Source organism: Sorghum bicolor, chromosome 1, assembly GCF_000003195.3.
Source record: "Sorghum bicolor cultivar BTx623 chromosome 1, Sorghum_bicolor_NCBIv3, whole genome shotgun sequence".
Lineage (NCBI taxonomy): Eukaryota > Viridiplantae > Streptophyta > Magnoliopsida > Poales > Poaceae > Sorghum > Sorghum bicolor.
The window spans coordinates 63,342,878-63,363,642 of NC_012870.2; the positions used below are offsets into that span (position 1 = coordinate 63,342,878).

The 20,765-nt window shown below is 44.4% G+C and overlaps 3 protein-coding genes across 5 annotated transcripts; 1 reads left to right on the forward strand and 2 right to left on the reverse strand.

Moving 5' to 3' along the window:
* Positions 3,247 to 4,361, reverse strand: LOC8077079 (protein GOS9). The gene is made up of 2 exons (XM_002467680.2): positions 4,011 to 4,361; positions 3,247 to 3,883 (listed from the first exon to the last, which is right to left on the reverse strand). The coding sequence occupies exons 1-2, from the start codon at positions 4,344 to 4,346 to the stop codon at positions 3,437 to 3,439; spliced, it is 783 nt and encodes a 260-aa protein (XP_002467725.2). The 5' UTR covers positions 4,347 to 4,361; the 3' UTR covers positions 3,247 to 3,436.
* LOC8077080 (protein GOS9) lies at positions 11,743 to 13,037 on the reverse strand. 2 transcript variants are annotated; one of them, XM_021457750.1, is made up of 4 exons: positions 12,727 to 12,909; positions 12,425 to 12,628; positions 12,008 to 12,278; positions 11,743 to 11,941 (listed from the first exon to the last, which is right to left on the reverse strand). In XM_021457750.1, the coding sequence occupies exons 1-4, from the start codon at positions 12,727 to 12,729 to the stop codon at positions 11,883 to 11,885; spliced, it is 537 nt and encodes a 178-aa protein (XP_021313425.1). In that variant the 5' UTR covers positions 12,730 to 12,909; the 3' UTR covers positions 11,743 to 11,882. The 2 variants fall into 2 exon arrangements, with proteins under 2 accessions (XP_021313425.1, XP_002467726.1); XM_002467681.2 differs by having other exon boundaries at positions 11,743 to 12,278; positions 12,727 to 13,037.
* On the forward strand, positions 15,433 to 19,392 carry LOC110433111. Of its 2 annotated transcripts, XM_021454778.1 has the most exons (3): positions 15,433 to 16,737; positions 16,822 to 16,902; positions 19,043 to 19,392. In XM_021454778.1, exons 1-2 carry the CDS (start codon positions 15,688 to 15,690, stop codon positions 16,882 to 16,884), a joined length of 1,113 nt encoding a protein of 370 aa, XP_021310453.1. In that variant the 5' UTR covers positions 15,433 to 15,687; the 3' UTR covers positions 16,885 to 16,902; positions 19,043 to 19,392. The 2 variants fall into 2 exon arrangements, with proteins under 2 accessions (XP_021310453.1, XP_021310449.1); XM_021454774.1 differs by having other exon boundaries at positions 15,444 to 16,902.

Below are 20,765 nucleotides of genomic sequence, written 5' to 3' on the forward strand. Positions count from 1 at the left end.
CAGTTGATTGGGGAAAGTACTGACCAAGCTCAAACTACACCATCTTCATTGAACTCCGACTCCTAAATTGTCTCACCATATGGGTGAGGTAGCAAGAGCGACAAAGAGAAAGGATGAGTATATCAAAATGCACTTTGAAAGCGTAGAAAAGTATGACATAAGGTTTAAATGCTATCTAATCAACCCAAGATAAACAATATAGCAACAAGCCACTTTTTGTATAAGTTCCCTCAGAGGACCATGCTTTGAGCAAAGATCATGGCATGGCGATAATAAGTATCATTTGGGCTTGTTATGAACGTGAATCAGTTTGATCAAGTTGGGCACCTCAATTCGCAGAAGTATCCTTGATTGGAGCAGCACGTAGAGAACGTATGTCCCAGTGTTCTATACGTCGTTTTTACTTTTTGAAATACATCAATTTTATTATATCTATGAACATATATAGTATATATACAGTGCATATATAACAAAATCTATGTATATATCTATAAAAGCCAAAATGATTTATAATTTGAAATAGAAGAAGTAGGTGAGATTAGATGAAAAGGTGATATGGTGACCGAAAAATCTGTGCATGTATCCAGATGGTCACATGGTTTTGTGTATGACATGGAGAATTGGAATTTGGGGCGAGGATAGAAATAGTTTATCGATATATGATGGAAACGTTCTTAGGTTTAGTGTCACATCACAAAATGGTGCAGGAAGGAGTATAAAGTCACCACCAGAATCATTAACTTCTTTTAGTGATGTAGGGTTTTCCTAATATTTTAGCATTCAAAATTTAGTTTAGTATAAATATTCTCTACCAAATGCCTCTTAGTGAGGATTCTCATATGTTGTGACTAGTAGTAGTGTTTTATTATGAGCTAAAAATAAAAATATTAGGAGAACTCCACCATTTTAATAGTGAGTGAAGACTATTGTCATCTAAGGCTTGTTTTTGTGTTGGTTGGGTTCAGCCCAAGGCCTTAATTAGTTTGCGGAAAAAGTCTACATAACCCCCCAGACTATTAAGGGTGGACAACTTCACCCCCCGAACTATAAAACCGGATATTCTACCCCCTGAACTTTCAAAACCGGTCAAATAACCCCCTAGAGTGATTTTGGATGGTGGTTTTGTCTTTTTCTTTTTTATTTATTTCCGCTAAATCTTTGAAAAATCATAATAAATTATAGAAAAATCATAAAATGAAAATTTAAATTTTGTTGGATTTCTGATGAGTAGATCTACACAGTGAATATATAATATGATATACTTTAGTATAAAGTTTTTGATGTAGCTTTAAATCTATGTTTTTATTTAATTAAATCGAATAATTGATATATGCAGTTCCTATGATCCAATTGTGGTGAAATTTTTATGGTGAGCTCATTATTGTATGCTTGAACTATGGTAAAAGTTTCGTACCTAGTGGATCACGTATAACTTAGTTATCAATTTATTTAGCTTTATTCTTGTTAAATCTATGTTTTATCTATAACTAAGTTATATGTGATCCAATGAGTATGAAATTTTTACCATAGTTCAAGCATATAATAATGAGCCCACCATAAAAATTTTACCATAATTGGACCACAGGAACTGCATATATGAATTATTCAAATTAATTATAGAAAAACATAGATTTAAAGGTACAGCAAAAACTTTGTACTAAAGCATACCATATTATATATTCACTGTGTAGATCAACTCATCAGGAGTCCAAAAAAATTAAAATTTTCATTTTATGATTTTTTTATGATTTATTATGATTTTTCAAATATTCAACAAAAATAAATAAAAAAGAAAAAGACAAAACCACCCTCCAAAACCACTCGAGGGGGTTATTTGACCGGTTTTAAAAGTTCAGAGGGTAGAATAACCGGTTTAATAGTTCGGGGGGTTAGTAGTCCACCCTAGATAGTTTGGGGAGTTATGTAGACTTTTTCCATTAGTTTGCTATGGGCCCTGGGCCAGTAGAATTTGACCTTTATATGAGATGTTATGAGCTAGACTAGATCTGATTGGACTCTAAAATTGTCAGGCTAGAGCTAGAGCATCGGTGGCTAAGCTATAGTATATCTCAGGTAGACCACTATGTTTGGTTTTTTGAGCCACCTGATATAGTATTTATATGTCTGTTAACAATATAAGTTAATAAGGGCTACTTTAGAAGCAAGTGGAACCTAGCCCAGAGAAGGAAATCATCCGGGAGGATTTTAACGGCAATTAGTTTCCCTGGACAGCCTTCCCTAGCAGGGTTTCAATTCTCTGTCGTTGTTTGGCAACAAACGCAGAAATCCCAGGTAAACGCGCAGCACTGGAGACTCTTCCGGACAGCCAGGGCAATCGCCGGCCTACATACCGAGCCGCATTGAGGATCTGGGAGCACGTCGAGGACGCGGTCCTGGAGGTCGCCGAGGCTCACAGTGCACCCTCCACCAAGGGCTCGACGAGGGCGTGCCCCTACACAGCCTCCCTCCATACGGCGTCAATGCCGTCGTAGGCATTCTAGGCGTATATCTCATAGGTCTGTGCCTCTCCACAACTTCCTCTGCGACGAAGTCGTCCAGCTTGACCCCGACGAAGACTGGCACGAGCGCGCCGTGCTCCAGGAAGACCCGGATCTCCTCGACGGAGTAGGGGTTGAACAGCGACACCGGCGTGATGACCACGACCACGCCCGCCAGGGCCACATCCATGGCCGCCGCTGCACCTGCGAGCACCCGCACGTCGCCGTACCGGCACCAATTCGACGCAACGCAGGGCACGCCCGGGTAGGTGCGGTGGCGGGAGCACGGGGCAGCGCGCGGTGGGCAAGCTCACATCGTGCTGCTAGCAAGCGGCGCACCCGTTGGAGTTGGAGGAGGCATCGCGACTCACGGCAGGGAAGCGTGCCCGGCCTCTTGCATCGCGGATTGTTTCCCTTGGAAAAACACGAGGAAGGAGGCCGTATTCCACGTCTCCGTGATCTTCCAAATGCAGCAAGAAATTTCCGCGTGAGAGATCCGCCCGCGGGTTTCTGGCCCTGGAAAATCGCATGAACCCGGCGGGGAATGCTGCTGCCAAAGTTCTAAACTTTAGAGCTAAAGTCTCCGAACAGGTGGTCTAAAGTTAGATCTAAACTTTAGTCAACTTTATATTATTAGAGCTTTACATTTTAAAAGTGAGTGAAAGTATTCTAAAGTTTTTAAAGCTTTAAAATTTAGACGAGAGGATCCAAAAGGTTGGCCTTCTGAATTAAAAAGCTAGAGTATAACTAGCGCAAAAAAAAAGACGTTTTATCCACAGTTAAATCATCAGACTCAATCCAAGCACTGTGGTCCATGTCGGGCCAACATGCAGAGAAAGGGATCGGATGATCGAGGAACATACACGGATCACCGAAACACGACACATCCAGGCGGCCGGCCGTGTTGATCGATCCGATCCCAACAAAGCAAGATCAAATCAGAAGGGGAGGACGTAGAAGCCAATGGCGTCGAGGTACTGGTCCGCGCGCGCGAACATGCCGACGACGCTGCCGTTGTTGAGGACGGGGACGTTGAAGGGCGTGCCGTCGCCGCGGCCGAAGGGCCCGTAGGTGCCGCGGTTGGTGACGAACTTGAGCGAGGTGATGGTGTGGGTGAGGTCGCCGATGGGGCCGACGGACCCGGCGACCTCCGTCACGTACTCGTGAGCGCCCAGGGTGATCACCTCGTCGCTGACGCCTCCGGCGCCGCCCCAGGGCCCGGCGGCGTGCAGCTTCCCGTCCCGGTCCCTGTAGGAGAAGGCGATGCAGTCGATGATCTTGCCGTAACGGAGGGAGATGCTCTCCAGCCGCTGCGGCGCCACCGTGATGTCGTAGGCGCTGCCGTGGTCGCCGGCGCCCCACGTCCCGATCTTCACCAACCCCGCCTGCATATACACACACACACACACCAGGATTTCGATCATTTCATGTATCTGCTGCTAGGTGCTAGCTGACAGATATTGCAAGGAGATCAATCAGCACTTCAGCAGTGCAAATAACAAAGAGACCGACCATGTCGTCGTCGGCGGCGGCGTCGTCGTCGCTATCTGTGCTAGCTAGCTGCTGGGTGTATCTGAGCCGAGGCGCAATGCAATGCAATGCACGCACGGACTCGTATAGATAGCTAGCTGGGTAGTTGGCACCGGATGGACAAGGCGGAAATTTGGATGTAGGGTGGTGGTGTGGGTAGTTGGAATGCACGGCTGTGCTGCCTCCACGAACACGGAGCTGCGTTTCAGCAGGGGCATTGACGGCGACAAGGACACAGGCATCGTCGCTGGGACGCACCATCGACTTCTTGCTGAGATTTCCATATTGGAGATCCAACAACTGCTGAAGATATGCCATGCAACTTTCCTGAGGACGAACGCAGTAGCGGCCCACCGACAGGTAATCGCCTCAGGTCCATCTAGAAGCAGGTCCATCCGACAAAACTAGTCCAACTTCATTGGCATGATCAATTCCCACAAGGAGGACGATGATGCCCACTCTGAAACTGATCTTGCTGGTCTGACGGTCTCTGAACTCTTCGAAAAGGGTCTTCCTCAGCTCCAGAGGGGGAACTCGGAATTCGACACCGGAAGCATCATGAGCGGATGAGCCATCACCTAATCGCTGTTTTAATTGGATGTCATGTTGTGTTTTAATTTTAAATGTGTCGAGGATATCAATAGGGTACCCAAATAGATATCTCAAAAAAAATAAAGTCCCAACCTGCTGCGACAGGAGGAGAAAACCCAACGCACAATCATCGCGGGCCAGTCCAGGAGCAGGCCTCGACGTCCCAACGAGGCATATACCAGTTGCGACCTCAATTCGATGTATCATAAATACATCCAACACACCGATCGACATAAGCCTCGATGACGGAAAACAGCTCGAGCGAATGCCGAGCCCTCGAATTCATACACCCCTCGATTGCAGGATCGGGATCGAGCGAACCACGCAGCCTTGAGCGCGGGACGCACCTCCACAACCTACCGCTAGTACGGGTTTCAGAGCATTTGATGCGGCTGACAAGCCTTCACCTAACACCATGGCGGGCGCACCTGTGAAGATGGATTATACCCCCGTCATGTCTGGGTTGTACCCCCTCATGTCACACTTTTTACCAGCTTTATCTTTAAATCTGGAGAAAGATACGCGCCAGTACTGTCACGATCAGCGTAACATCGGGAAAAGTCAGCGCTCCAACAACTCCCGACGCAACGACTGCAGGGACGTATAAGCATGCGCATATACGGACCAATTACCAGGCGATATACAAGGATTCACCCAAGGGAACGCACGTGACATCATCGCCAAGTACACTGTAACAAGACCCGTCAAGCCACGCCGGTACGGAGGCCTCGAGTTGGCCTACACCCACACCCCTGTCGAAGCCTACTCTAGCCCCTATATTGTGTAACCATAAGCCTCCCCTTGGTCTATAAAGGGGGACGCCAAGGCTAGAATAAAACAGAGGACAACACACGTAGAAAACCACGCTCGCATACACAACATCGCCAACGTCCTAGCCCCATACCGTTAGGACTTAGAACCTCACGTTCATCCATACTTGTATTCACCTCTGTACAAGCACTTAGGTGCAAGATAATACAAACTTCTCAGCCTCTGCCACTGGACGTAGGGCATTCTTTTGTCGGAACTAGGATATGTTGAACTCAATCCCGTGCATGAGTTATCTGCATATTGTAATTTAGTTTGTTGCATTGGCACGTTTACAATTCAGATAGGATAGCTGCATTTGGGTTGGGGTGTTAGGCGTCAGAACCACGCTGCGTTCGTGGTGCGACGTAGATTCTTTCCCCGCCGTGTTTGTAGGAACAACCCGTGATTAGGCGGGCGTGGCGCAGCATGCGCAGATACGGCGGGGGGGGGGGAAAGATCATGTAAACACCAAGCCTATAAATAGAGAAAGAAAAAACAGAAAAGTAGCGACTTTGTGGCGGCACATATCTTTCGTGTTCCTGCGTGTTCATCTAACAAACCGAAACGCAAAGTGAGAGAGAGTTCGTCGGCCAAGCCGATCGCCGTCGTGCTTGCCATTCAGGCAGCCGGCGCCAACACGTGGCATGGTGTCACGGCCGTCGTGCTTGCCATTCAGGCAGCGGTGTTTCCCGGCGAGGAGGAGTCACGGCGGTGTGCAACGCCGCGTGAAAGAGGTCACCTCGGCCGTAGAGGAAGAATCGCATCGATCTAGAAGAATGGGAGACACTGGAGCGTCAAGCGGCGAGCGTGTTTGCGAGAGTTCGCTCATGTGGCCTATGCTCACCCGTTCCAACTATGCGGAGTGGGCTATGATGTTGCAGTGCAACTTCGAGACCTTGGAAATATGGGACACCATTGAGCCTGGCAGTGACAAGGTGAAGAGATCGCGGGACAGACAGGCGATGGCCGGTATCCTGCGCTCAGTCCCGCAGGAGATGTGGCAGCTCTTAGGGTCGAAGAAAAATGTCAAGGAGGCGTGGGGGGCGGTGAAGAGCATGAGGATTGGCGCAGAACGCGTCAAGGAAGCCAACGCCCAACGCCTGTTGAAGGAATTTGAGAACATCAAGTTCAAAGATGCGGAGACAGTAGATGAGTTTGCCCTGCGCATCGGCGCTCTGGCGGCTGATTTGCGTACGTCGGGTGAAACAATGGAAGATACTCGAGTAGTGAAGAAGATGTTGCGTGTGTTACCGCAACGGTATGCGCAGATCGCGATCTCGATCGAAACTTTACTTGATCTGAAAACGTTGACGATTGAGGAGCTGGTTGGCCGTCTCAAGATGGCAGAAGATCGATTCGGGATCGAGGAGACAACCGACAGAATGGGAAACTTGTTGCTGTCATAGGAAGCATGGGCAACCAAGAATCGCCATCGGCTTATGCCAGAGGGAACCTCGAGTGGTGGCGGTGGCAAGAAAAGGTACAAGCAGAAGGGCGGTGGTGGCGGAAACCGCGAGCACGGTGACCGCGGCGAGAAGAAAGATCCCGTCGTCCAAGCTGACAACGATGGGGACTCCGAGGCGCAAAGGTCGTTGCAGGAATTGTGGTATCTATGGCCACTAGGCAGAAGACTGCAAGAAACCTAAGAAGGAGCGCAACGAGGAAGCTCACCACACACAGGTTGACGCGGAGCAACCGGCCATACTGCTTGCTACTGTGAACGTCGTGCGCGCCCACGCACGTGACGTCGCCCACGCTCACGACGTCGAGCCTGTTCGGGGGCACGTGAATCGTCACATCATCCATCTGAATGAGAAGAAGGTGTTTCCAGGAGATGGAGATCAGCGCCGTGACATCTGGGTCCTCGACACAGGGGCCAGTAATCACATGACTGGGTGTCGTGAGGCAATCACATCGCTGGACACGTCAGTCGGAGGATCCGTGAGGTTTGGAGATGGATCGCTCGTGGAGATAGCCGGCATTGGTTCGGTGTTGCTGCAGACCAAGCACCATGGTCACAAGGTACTTTCAGAAGTTTACTTCATACCCAAACTGAAAAGCAATATAATCAGTTTAGGCCAGTTAGAGGAAGGTGGTTGCAAGGTGGTGTTAGAAGATGGTTTTTGTGATGTTTTTGATACTGAGCGGTTGTTGCTGGCACGAGCCCCGCGTGTGAAGAACCGTCTGTATTTGCTAACAGTACAGCTTGCAGCACCTGTCTGTCTCACCATGAAGAAAGATGACACGGCATGGCTCTGGCACGGGCGTTATGTTCATCTGAATTTCCGAGCTCTCAGAGATCTTGGACTGAAAGGCATGGTGGAGGGTCTACCTCAGCTTGATCGGGTTTAAGAGTTTTGTGATGGATGTGTCCTTGGTAAGCAGCACAGGCTCCCGTTTCCTCAAGTAGGAAGCTATCGTGCCAACAAGCCAATGGATTTGTTTCATGCTGACTTGTGTGGTAAGATAAAGCCAAGTACAGCAGGGGGTAAGAATTATTTCCTGTTAATAGTTGATGATTACTCTCGATACATGTAGGTAGAGTTTCTGTCAACTAAGGATGAAGCTTTCAAGTGCTTTAAAAAGGTTCAGGCTCTTGCTGAAACAGAAAGAAGTTGCAGACTTCGTGCTTTCAGAAGCGACCGAGGAGGTGAATTTAACTCAGTTGAATTCAGGCAGTACTGTGATGATCGTGGTTTGAAGCATTTCACTACAACTCCGTACACACCTCAGCAAAACAGGGTTGTAGAGAGAAGAAACCGCACGGTGGTTGAGATGGCTCGGTGCCTTCTGAAAAGCAAAGGAGTTCCAGGAGAGCTGTGGGGGGAAGCTGTAGCTACTGCAGTTTATCTATTGAATAGAGCTCCTACAAGAAGCCTAAAGGGAAGAACGCCATATGAGGCGTGGTATGACCGCAAGCCCAAGGTACATCACCTCCGTACGTTTGGCTGCCTGGCTCACGTGAAGATTACAGGACCAGGAGTCACAAAATTGTCTGACAAATCGGTGCAGATGGTTTTTGTCGGATATGAGACAGGAACAAAGGGCTATCGAGTTTATGATCCACGGTCAAAGAAGTTGAGTGTTTCTCGTGATGTTGTGTTCGAGGAAAGCAAGGGATGGGATTGGAATCAGATTCCTCATCAAAATTCTCTCGGATCAGCATTAGAAGTCGAGGAATATACTGTTGCCAGATCAGGAACAGTAACTGAACATGCTGATGCAGAAACAGGAAATGCAGCAGGCCTAGAAAATGAAGGGCCAGCTTCCCAGGTTGATTGGTCAATTGATGACGGACTAGATGCTGGTCCAGTTCATGCTACACCACCCGGAAGCCCAGTAGGACAAGGCATCGCGTTTGCAACTCCACCGACTGGAGAGTCTGTTGATTCAGAGGGTGTGCCGCAAAGGTTCAGAATATTGTCAAATTTACTAGACACTACCGATGAACTGACAAACTTCGAGTATAGTGGGGTATGCTATCTTGCAGCTGAGGAACCAAAGAGTGTAGAAGCAGCATTGGGAGAGCAGTGCTGGAGGGAAGCGATGGTTGCAGAGATGGATTCTATTCAGGAAAATAAAACCTGGGAGTTGTCAGCTCTGCCTGCAGGTCACCGAGCGATAGGCTTGAAATGGGTCTTTAAAGTCAAGAGAGATCCAGAGGGGAATGTGATCAAGCATAAAGCTCGGCTAGTGGCTAAAGGATATGCACAGCGTGAGGGGGTGGATTTTGAAGAAGTCTATGCCCCGGTGGCAAGAATGGAGACAGTCAGGCTGATCATTGCTTTGGCTGCACAGAGAGGCTGGCAGGTACACCACATGGATGTAAAATCAGCATTTTTAAATGGTGATTTATTGGAGGATGTGTATGTTCAGCAGCCTCCAGGCTTTGTTGTGAAGGCTAGCAGTGGAAAAGTGTTAAAACTGAAGAAAGCCCTCTATGGGTTGCGTCAGGCTCCAAGAGCATGGAATGCTCGACTTGATAGTGAATTGGTGAAGCTTGGATTTGAAAGAAACCCACTTGAGCATGCTGTCTACAGAAGGGCAAGCAAGGAAGGTCCACTCATAGTGGGTGTTTATGTTGATGATTTAATAATCACGGGACCAAGCTCTACCAGCATAGATTCATTCAAGAAGGAGATGATGAGCAGTTTCAGTATGACAGACTTAGGACTACTGAGCTACTACTTGGGAATACAGGTGGATCAACAGGAGGGCAGAACGACTTTGTGTCAGAGCTCATATACACTGAAGATTCTTGAACAAGCTGGCATGAGTGGTTGCAATTCATGTCACGTTCCAATGGAGAATAGATTGAGGCTGACCAAGAATGATAAGTCTGCACATGTTGACAAGACCAAGTACAGAAGCATAATCGGGAGTTTGAGATATTTGGTTAATACTCGGCCAGATATAGCCTATGTTGTGGGCATTGTTAGCAGGTATATGGAAGAACCGAGAGGCGGTCATTGGACTGCAGTTAAGCAGATACTAAGGTACCTGGCTGGTACTGTGCACTTTGGTGTGGTGTACAAGAAGTTGGTCTCCACCAGTTCGCTTGTGGGTTACAGCGACAGTGATTTGGCAGGAGATATAGATGATAGAAAGAGTACCAGTGGGTCTGTATTCCTGCTTGGTTCAAGTCTCGTTACCTGGATGTCTCAGAAGCAAAGAGTGGTAGCACTCTCGTCGTGTGAAGCTGAGTATATAGCCAGTGCCAATGCGGCCTGTCAGGGCATTTGGCTCAGTCGTTTACTGGGGGAGCTCCTTGGTATTCAGGCTCCAAAAGTGAAGCTTCTGGTGGACAACAAAGCTGCAATAGCGTTGAGCAAGAACCTTGTACATCATGACAGGAGTAAACACATTGATACTCGATATCACTTCATCCGTGATTGTGTTGAACGTGGTGAAGTTGACATTGATCATGTGAGTACCAATGATCAGCTAGCAGACATTCTGACAAAGGCGCTTGGGCAGGTCAGATTTGTTGAGCTTCGCAAGCAGCTTGGTGTGGTTGATGTGCAGCGGGATTAGGGGGTGAATGTTGAACTCAATCCCGTGCATGAGTTATCTGCATATTGTAATTTAGTTTGTTGCATTGGCACGTTTACAATTCAGATAGGATAGCTGCATTTGGGTTGGGGTGTTAGCCGTCAGAACCACGCTGCGTTCGTGGTGCGACGTAGATTCTTCCCCCGCCGTGTTTGTAGGAACAACCCGTGATTAGGCGGGCGTGGCGCAGCATGCGCAGATACGGCGGGGGGAAAGATCATGTAAACACCAAGCCTATAAATAGAGAAATAAAAAACAGAAAAGTAGCGACTTTGTGGCGGCTCATATCTTTCGTGTTCCTGCGTGTTCATCTAACAAACCGAAACGCAAAGTGAGAGAGAGTTCGTCGGCCAAGCCGATCGCCGTCGTGCTTGCCATTCAGGCAGCCGGCGCCAACAGGATAAACCACTGTATTCATTTTGCATCACCATTCGGAAAGAAAAGCATGTATACAAATTCACTCGTTGGTGCTACCCCGGGGTTAAAACACCGACAAAATAATTCCTTTTTTAAAACACAACATACATATGAGAATTTGACTTGATAGACGATGATAGACGTAATTTAATTTGTTTTCAATCTATAAACCTTATTCTTTCTATAGTCTCAACTAAATCATTTTTGAAATTTCACAAGGAAAGTACATGCCGCACATAATGACATAATTGTATTCGTTTTATGACAAAGATTATCTTCGCGATAGGTCTTGTGTGTTCGCCACCACTTTTGGTAATTCCAGGAATCTCTCGCGGCCCGTGGGTTAACAAAGCATTCTCTCTTAATGAAATGTACGGTCAAAAATATGACAATGGATTGAACTGAGTGGCACACATATCTTTGACTCAGCATGGCATGTCCAAATACATTGATTTTTGTTATCTATATCGTGTATAGCAACACAGTTGACCATTCGATTCAGAATAGGAGCGTTGTAAAGCACCTCGCCAGCGATTGTGACCTTATTCTCTCCATCTATCATAATCAACATGGTAGAGCAAAGTAGAAAAAAATATAGAAGCACAAATTAGGAAAAAATATTCTTTATTCTCTGAAAATTGATTAGAGCTCCCGTGCAATCATTTTAAAGAAAAAGGTACAAGCATATTTATTCTGAATCGGACAAGGAAATGCATTGAAGTACTGATACCATGCGCCTGAATATCAATATGGTAATCTTTATTGATTACCAAAAACAAGCCATTTACGAATATTGTCAGTAAGTATGTGCAGATCTAAGCATCTTTTGTTTGCTTCACAAGGATCAAGATCAAATAAAAATACTTATTCTTTTTTCTGTTCATAGAAGATATATCTTTAGACAAGACATAAGGGAATGATAAGAGCCCACAAACGACAGAACCGGCAAGCTTTACGTTTCCTTCTCTAGAAAACAAACTACAATTACGATTTTCCATTCTCCTTTCCTTCATGGCTAGAGTCCTTCTCTTTTACTTCTTGGTCAGATTGCTCCCCCTTCTCCTCTTGGTTTCCTTCTTGGCTAGAGTCCTTCTCTTTTTCTTCCTGGTTATTAGGGTCCGTAGGTTTTACAGCAGCTGGGAGGATGTAGAAGCCGATGGCGTCGAGAAAATCCCCTGCGCGGGCGAACATGCCGACGGCGCTGCCGTCGAGCACGGGCAGACTGTGGTGCGTGCTGTCTACCCCATGGCCGAAAGGCCCGTAGCTCCGGAGGTTGCTCATGACCTTGATGGAGGTGATGCAACACTCCACGTTCTTGAACGTGAATGGGCCCACTGACCACGCAACTCCCGTCACATACTCCGACGGCTCCAGCGAGATCTGCATGCATGAATTTGCAGATATAGAATTTTATATATAGATACAAAAGAATTATTGATGCCATAGAAAAAAAAGCATGTCTGCTCGTCAATGCAAAATTGCAAATTAAAGAAAGTTGTATCGATCTGTAGTATATGTGTACTCACCGTCTCGGTGCCCTCGCCTTTGCCGTTGCCGCCCCAGGGCCCGGCGGTGTGGAGCTCCCCGCTCCGGTCACGGTAGGAGAAGGAGATCCAGTCGATGACCTTGCCCCAGCGGACGGTGATGCTCTCCAGCCGCTGCGGCGCCACCGTGAGGTCGCAGGCGCTGCCGCCGTCGCCGCCCCACGTCCCGAGCTTCACCACCGAGCTCTGCCGCCAGGACACGTACGAACAGTCGTCAGAGTCTGATTATCGATGGTTGTGGAGGTAGCAAGAGGACAGGGAGAGGGAGAGGAATTGAAGGAGACCATGTCGTCGTCGTCGCGAGCTCACGTCGCCGGCGGCGCGGCAGTAGCAGCGGAACAGAACGAACCGAGGGAGGAGGGGAATAGGGATGCAGTATTGCAGGCACAAGATTGTAGGGCGTGATATGGAGTTCCATATATATTTATTACACATTGTATTATACACACATTACACATACATCGATATAGCTGGGTAGTTTGGCACCTGATAGAGAAATCGAATTGAAGGCGCAAATTTGGATGCACAGTGATCGATCGATCGTCTGGTTGGTAGTATGCGCGGCTGTGCGGCCTCCACGTACCTGGACCACGGTGTTCCCTGCAGCGACCAGCCACACGGGGATATGAACTGGAGTTAGGAGTTGATTTTAGTTTGTTAGAAAGTGCACCTAATCTATAAAAGACACCTTAGGAATCTAATCAAATTATTGAATAAGAAATAAACCTCCCTTGGCGGGTGGGTTTCCCCTTTTGACAGTGGTTGCGCGCGGTTTTGTCGCGGTCGTCGGCGACTGACCCCACCATATTGCGCCATTGCCTCACTACTCCTTGCACTCTAGCTCTTAGTCCCAATTGGTCCTTTACTCTCCCCTATGCTCTTCTCATCGCCCACGTCGTATCAATTTGGTATCAAAGACCTTCATAGCTGCATCGACCATCATGATCAGCACCCCGCCCGATCCTAAGATGAACGCCTTTCGGTGGACACTGTTGGCTGGTCTGAAAAGTTATGGCTGAAATTACTGTTGGCTGATATGTTGTAAGAGAAAAACACTGATGGCTGGCAGAAAAAGTACGACTAATAAGACAAGCAAACGGGGATGCTCCCCGCGGTTACAAACTCACGTCAATAACTCTTATAATCATGTTGGTAAGGATTAGGGAGAGAAATCATTATGTTCATTTGCATTAAGTTTGGCTGACTTTGATTAAAAGGTGTATAAAAATTTAGTCCATAAGAAATATGCATAGTAAAGTCTAAGATAACATATAGTTAATGTAACCTCAAGAAGTGAAACTTTATATAGACTTCAAAATGTGACATTGTTGTATTGTCCACATTTCGATGAGGAGAGTTGCAATTTTACACTAATCCACTTTATTAAGTAATTTCTTAAGTTTAATGTGATGGTAATGACAAAGTTTATTTTAGCATCCTTCAAATCTATGGATAATAAGACGTTCCCTATGTAGTCAAAATAGAGGATATTACGGGTCCACATGACCTAAGGTGACTCTAAAGGGATATGATAAGATGCCCTCTATAATAAGCTAAAAAGTTCATTAGTGATTCATGATTTCAAAGTCATAATAAGCTAAGTAGAGGTACAAAGTTAATTATGTGTTTCTTTCTTGTTGCCAATAAGTAAACAATAGAGATATTACATATAAGAGCTTTTTGTCTTCAGTATTTTGAAGATTATCATGGTGATGATTCTCAGACTTGTTAGAATACAAAGATTCACCAAGATAGGTCCAAAAAAGGGAGTATTTGAAATTATTCTAAAAGCCAAAAGATCAGTTATATACTTCCACCTAAGGATGATAAGTTTTCATCATTAGTTTTTACGCTGATACAATATAATTAAGTTTTAAGAAGTATTTAAGCTATAAGTATTATTATTAAACTATCATACACCCTTAAACTTTAAGCGGATTGGACCCTTGGAAAGTTATAAAGTATTCTTGCTTTCAAGCATATAAAGCATCACATGCACATGTAAGAAATCTAGTAACCATAAAGTTATAAGTTGTTGTAGGTTGCAACAACAATCTTCTTTTGCAAGGCACGTTGATATTAAGAAATCCACGTAGGTTTTATCAACATTCTTGCCAAAGGGGAGTTATCTTGTGGAATAATTTCAACCTATCTTTAATGTACGCAGAGTAGTTTATAACATGAACTGAGTTATAGCATGTTCAATTTTATTTAAGTTAAGTTTATTTTTATTTTAAAGAATGATGTTATCACTTAAGAATAAACTAATATTTAGCATAAGTTATTCATTCCATAATACATTATATAAGGAGTCGGCTCTAGGTTGGAGTAGCACATCAGGTGGTATTCCAAAACAAAGAAGATGTGAAAGATCGATCTAGAATTAGTATGATCACATAAGATAAGATGTTGTTTCTCATTATGTAAGTTTTAAGTGTTTAAGTGATGAACACCATATTCAAATTAATTATTCCCACCATAGACTTACCTTAAGTTGTTGAATATTATAGGGGTAAAAGTGTGCGTTACGCCCTTAAGTCCTTGATTATTAAACCACATACCTCTTGTTATCTAAAAATTTTATACTTTTCCATATGAAGTTGGACAAATATGAATTTTGTATCAAAATTGTAGAGGTCAATGAAATGTACAATTTTATAGTTGACAAGTTTTTATTTGAATTTCTTAGAGGGCAAAAGAAAATTTTTTAAATTATTAGATTTCAAAATTCTAACTTTTAATTGAAAATGGAGAACTTTAGATGAATTTTTGTAACTCTAAATAGTTTAAAAATTGTAGACCTTATTGAGATCTGAAATTTTGATACAAAGTTCATATAATCAATTCATATGCAAAAGCTACATTTTTTTTTAAAAAAAAGTATATTATAGTTGTGGCATAACAAAGAGAGGTATAATGGTCAACTATTTCGTGGAATATTAATTTTGTGTCGCAACAAATCACTATCAGCATAAGCCTTTTTTTTAAATTTCTTCGCCGGTGAGAGAGAGGGGATGACTCTATGGACCCGTATGTCATTGACTAGGTCGACGATCCGTAAGTGGGTCCGATTATTGTTTCAAGCGTAAAAAAAAGTAGCATTGCATTGATTGGGTATAGACGCAATTCTAATGGCAACTTTCCGGTGGATCGTAACGACACAAGAATTGTAATAACAGATCCAAATTAACCCTTTGGGTATCAACGCCGCCTTCGCCCCGGATTCGCTTGCCTCCAACTTGAAGATGATGAAGAACAAGAAGAAGCGCAAGGTCACCTCCACCTCCACGACACCGTGGCCACTGCACACCACCATTGACTCCCTTCCCGACGATGTAGTGGCAGACATCCTGCTCCGCCTGCCGTCCGCCGCCGCCATCTACCGCGCCGTCCTCGCCTCCGAGCACTGGATCCGCGTCGCCTCCTCCCCCACCTTCCTCCGCCGCCTCCGCGACATCCACGACTACCCACTCCTCCTCGGCCACCTCGTCTCCCCCGACGGCCACGGCACCACCCCGCCTTGCTTCTACCCCGCGACCCTGCACACGTCGGACTCGGACGGCCTCCTCGCCGCGATGGTCCGCCGCGGCGACTTCTTCTTGACCCGCATCCAGGTCCAAGGCTCCGGCCAGCACGTCCTCGAGGACTGCCGCGGCGGCCTCCTCCTCCTCTCCGACGCGGGGACGCTCAGGGTGTTCGATCCAATGACTCACCGCGTGTCTTCGGTTGACCAGCTGCCAAGGCGCGGAGGCAGAGCCCCAGACCACCGCGGCCGCAGATTGTGTCTCCTCCCGAACGGCGACGACCCTGACGCGTTCCGTGTGATGTCGCTGCAGCACGGGAACGCCAAGAAGCTGGCTCGGTTGGAGGTGTACAACTCCTGCACCAGAGCTTGGCGCGTCCTCACAGGAGCTGGAACAGCCAAGATACCAGCCAGGAAGCACATGGCCAAGATCTACCGCGGACAGTATGCACCTGCGATGCACGCGGGCGACCGAATCTTTTGGAAGTACGACGCCGCAAATTTGCTTCTCTCGCTAGACACCCAGACGATGACGTTCTCCAACGTGTGTCTCCCTCCCGGCGTGACTCGTCTGTCAGCTTACGCCGTTGGTGAGACAGAGGATGGCACCTGCTGCCTAGTGCATGTCTTGGAATCTGGCAATCGACAAATGCAAGTGTGGCGTTTCAAAGTAGGAGATGATCATGAGGGCAATGGGGATCAGATGTGGGAGTTGGAGCGACAAGTGCCACTAATCTTAGCCTCTCCATCAGCATGTCTCAGTGGGTGTCAGGTCGGTGCAATTGTCGGCGGCATTGTGGTTCTCTGCTTCAATAACTCATCATTGTATCAACCTCACATTGCGTTTCGGCTCAAGACCTTGAAGGTGGAAACAGAGTTTACATGCCGTGGACTGGCACGCCCCTTTGTGATCAAGTAATGGCATGGCCCCTTGCAGGTGAAAATCCTTGTTGCGTGCTGTGTCATAATACAATCTCAGTTATTTTTGGGCTATCATGTTTTACCAATCCCCTCAGATTGCTTGCATTTTTGTTAAACATTAGACACAAGAAGCATTTGTCCGCCATCAGTTTCAAGCATACATGGTCTGCTGATAGAGTCTACTAGTCTGTGTATTTGCTTAAAGGGATTAGGCCATAGGACCATTTATCTACAGAGTAAATCGGAGGATACAAAAGTCATGCATGTTTACATTTATTTCAGCCATCCAATGGTTACTTTTCACAACTGCAACAAATGATAGTTAGATATAAGCTCAACATAGGATGTTACACTTTGTTGGGAATCCCTGGTATACTTATTTGAAAATATCTAACCATGTGACCAGCAACCCTATGCGAGGAGAAATTTACCCTTGACTACAAGTTATCTGTGGCTATTGAATCCTGAACCAAATCCTCTTTTAAGACATAAGATGTTTGGAAAAATCTATTTAACCTCCTTAACTATTGCTGCTCTTATACTTCACCACCTCACCTCAAAACCAGGTATTTTGTCCCTTAAGTATTAAAAACTGTGTAAATAACCCTCAGGGGTGGTTTTGAAGTGTTTTTTTTGGCTGACGTGGCGAATTTCATGGATGATGATATAGCTGAGTCAACAGAAAATAGAAAAAAAGGTATGTATATAACCACCCAACATATGGAGAGTTAACTATGTAACCCTCAACTATAAAGATAAATTATAGCCACTAAAGTATCTAATACCTTTCAAATGATCCTTGAGATAGTTTTGCAATGAATATTTTTTTTCGCGGCTGTTTTACCACTGTATCCTGCCATATCAACAAAAATCACCTTCAGAAACCACTCATGAGGTTATTTAAACGGGTTTCAATACTTTAAGGAGTAAAATATATTGTTTTTAAATAAGAGGTGAAGTAGATGATTAACTACAGCTAGAGGGTTATTTTTTCCTAACATGTTTGAAATACCAGAATTCATGTGTAAAAGTGAACAATGATAGTTAGATGTAAGTTCAACCTAGGATGTTACACTTTGTTGGTAATCCTTGGTATACTTGTTTGAAAATATCTACACACCTTGTAGCCAATGATCCTATGCAAGGAGAAATTTAGCGAATCATCAAATATTTTTTTGTTGACCAAAGAATCGTTGACTAGGATCAAGCATTGCTAACTATTTACCCATGGGTACAAGTTATCTATGGCTATTGGATATTGAACCAAATCATGTTTTAAGACGAGATGTTTGGAAAAATCTACTCCTTCCATCCCCAAATAAATCAATTCCTAGAATTTGGGCCAGTCAAACTTTTTTATGTTTGACAAACTTTATAGAAAAGAGTAATAGCATCTATGGCATAAAGGGAGCACCTTATACAAATATATTCTATAATAAATCTAATGATACTAATTTGGTAACATAAATCTCAACATTTTATTCTAGAAAGTCGGTTAAAGTTTAAAGAGTTTGACTTAAGACAACTCTATGAATCTATTTATTTAGAGGTAGGGAGTATTTAAACCCCTTAACTATTTGTGCTCTAGGCTTCAATGCTCTTTTGACCTACCTGTGCTATCATGTTTCATCAAAATTTATATGCAATGTTTGATTTCTTCATAATTCCTTTGGTCCTTTTTCAGTCAAGATTTGTGACACATTGTATAACTCTTGGAACTTATTGCATCATGTTAGTGAAGTAACTTATTTTTGCTGCTTCTACATGTTGACCGTTTTTTTTTTGAGGGTCAACGGGGGGAGGCGTTCCCCACCTGTAAAATACTTTATTTTAGCCCAAAACGGCTCGCAATTACAGTAAGCAAATTACAGTAGCATGTTGACCGTTTTAGCATTCTCTTCTTTAAACGTAGGTCGTTTTATAACTTCTGAAACTTGTACGTGCATATGCATCTCTCCCGATACATAATAAAGGAAGGTTATTGAGGGCATTTGATCTACTTTATTAATCCTTGTGCTTAAGCGCACCTAAGGCTTATTTATCGTCTAATAAAATTCAGTATACAACACTAAGTTCTTCTGAAATAGGAAGCAATAGTTTCATATTCTAACAATTGTTGATAATTCTTTGCATGGATTTTCTTTCTTTATTTGCAGGTGGCGAACCAAACTGCTGATGCTGAACTTGCAATGGGAGCCTTGGACATTATGAGGATTTTGCTTGCACAAGTCAGGCCTTTTGTCTCAGTACGTGACACTACTTAAAAAGAGACTTTAGAAGATATGATCTCTGACTAACAGAGGCGGGCCATCTATAGACGGCAGCTATCATAGAGCTCGAGCGATCTACATCTATGCAGTAGACAAGTTTTTGTTTCAAAAATTCATTTTAAGTTCCCAGTTTTAAAATCTAAATTTTAGAACTGTGGAACAACATTGGATGTTGGCATGGTCTGTAGTAAAGTTGTACTTCTCTATGTGATATATGAGTTTGTGGTTTGAAGCTATCCGAGTCCCAAATATGAGTTTGGAGTTCTTAGATTTTGAGAATTGAATTTTGGAATTTTCAGATAACCCCGGAAGTTGTTATGGCTAATACTAAAGTTTGAGTGGTCCGATGCGATTTACAGCTTTGCATGGCTGACAAGTTTTTCATCAAAGTTATTTAAAGTTCCAAATGCTCATCATAAGTTATCAGGTTTTGAGATTCTGTTTTTAAACCATCTCGAATGAAGACATGACCTATATTCAAATCTAGTTTTTATCAAAACCAAAGGGAAATAATTATTTCTTATTCAGAATTAAAAACCGAGGTTTGAAAAGTCTTGATTTTTTTTTGCGAGGAAAAAATGTCTTGGTTTGCAGCATTTTGAGAAAATTTTTTTTTGTCTTTTCCAAACGAATATTTTGAAAAAGACGGCAGATCGTCCTTTCCGGAACACGCCTGTGTTCCATCGACGACACGCCGTTTCTATCGTCCTCGCGCCGTTTTTTCACCATTCATTCATTCATTCACTGCACTCACGCCGAACTGGGCCCCACCGCGCCTCTGGACCGACGTTACGCTCCGTTTCAGGGTGGTTTCCCACCTTCCATCGGATTCGGATGCGAGATGGTTACATTTCCAGGCCCAATAGCGATCACTAGAAATTTTCTTTATTAATTATATAATAATTTAAAATAAAAGAAGAAAACGAGATAAAAGAAGGTTGATAGCAATGGATTTGTCTTGGGACGGCGAGCATGTTTCTAGCTTTGGAATAACATGATTTTGACTCTGGCGTCTCCATTCCGATCCTCTTCTGTGATCCAAATAAGATCGCACCCTCGAGTGGGTGGGCGGCTACGAGAATATAATTCAAGACAAGATAAAAGCCGTTACCATATATTATTATGGGTTTATCATAGCTTCACTAATAACTTCATAAATTGTCTTTTTGCTTTATATATATATATATATTAAAAAAACAGCTCGCTTGAAGTGAAGTTTCTTTTTATAATGCTCTCATAAAATGGCTCATGACATTAATAAAGCTGATCTGTGTTAAATGGGGCCATATATTTCGTATGTATGCGAAAGAATATGCAAGTAGGATGTTGATGTAGCTTGTCATCACATACAAGTCATAATGTTAGGTTATGAGTCCCCCCAAGACGTTACAGTAGGGAAAAAGCAACGTACTGCACCTTTTAATGCGTAAGTTTTAATAAAGTTCTAAAATTCTATATCTACATTGTGCATGCATACGAGGCAAGCATAATGCTTATGACTTTTACCACAGGAAATGGAAAAGAAACGTTCCACGTCCACGTGTGGTTCAGTAACGAAACGACTTGCAGCAACAGCTCACGAGTGGAGGCGGCATGGGAAAAACCAGCA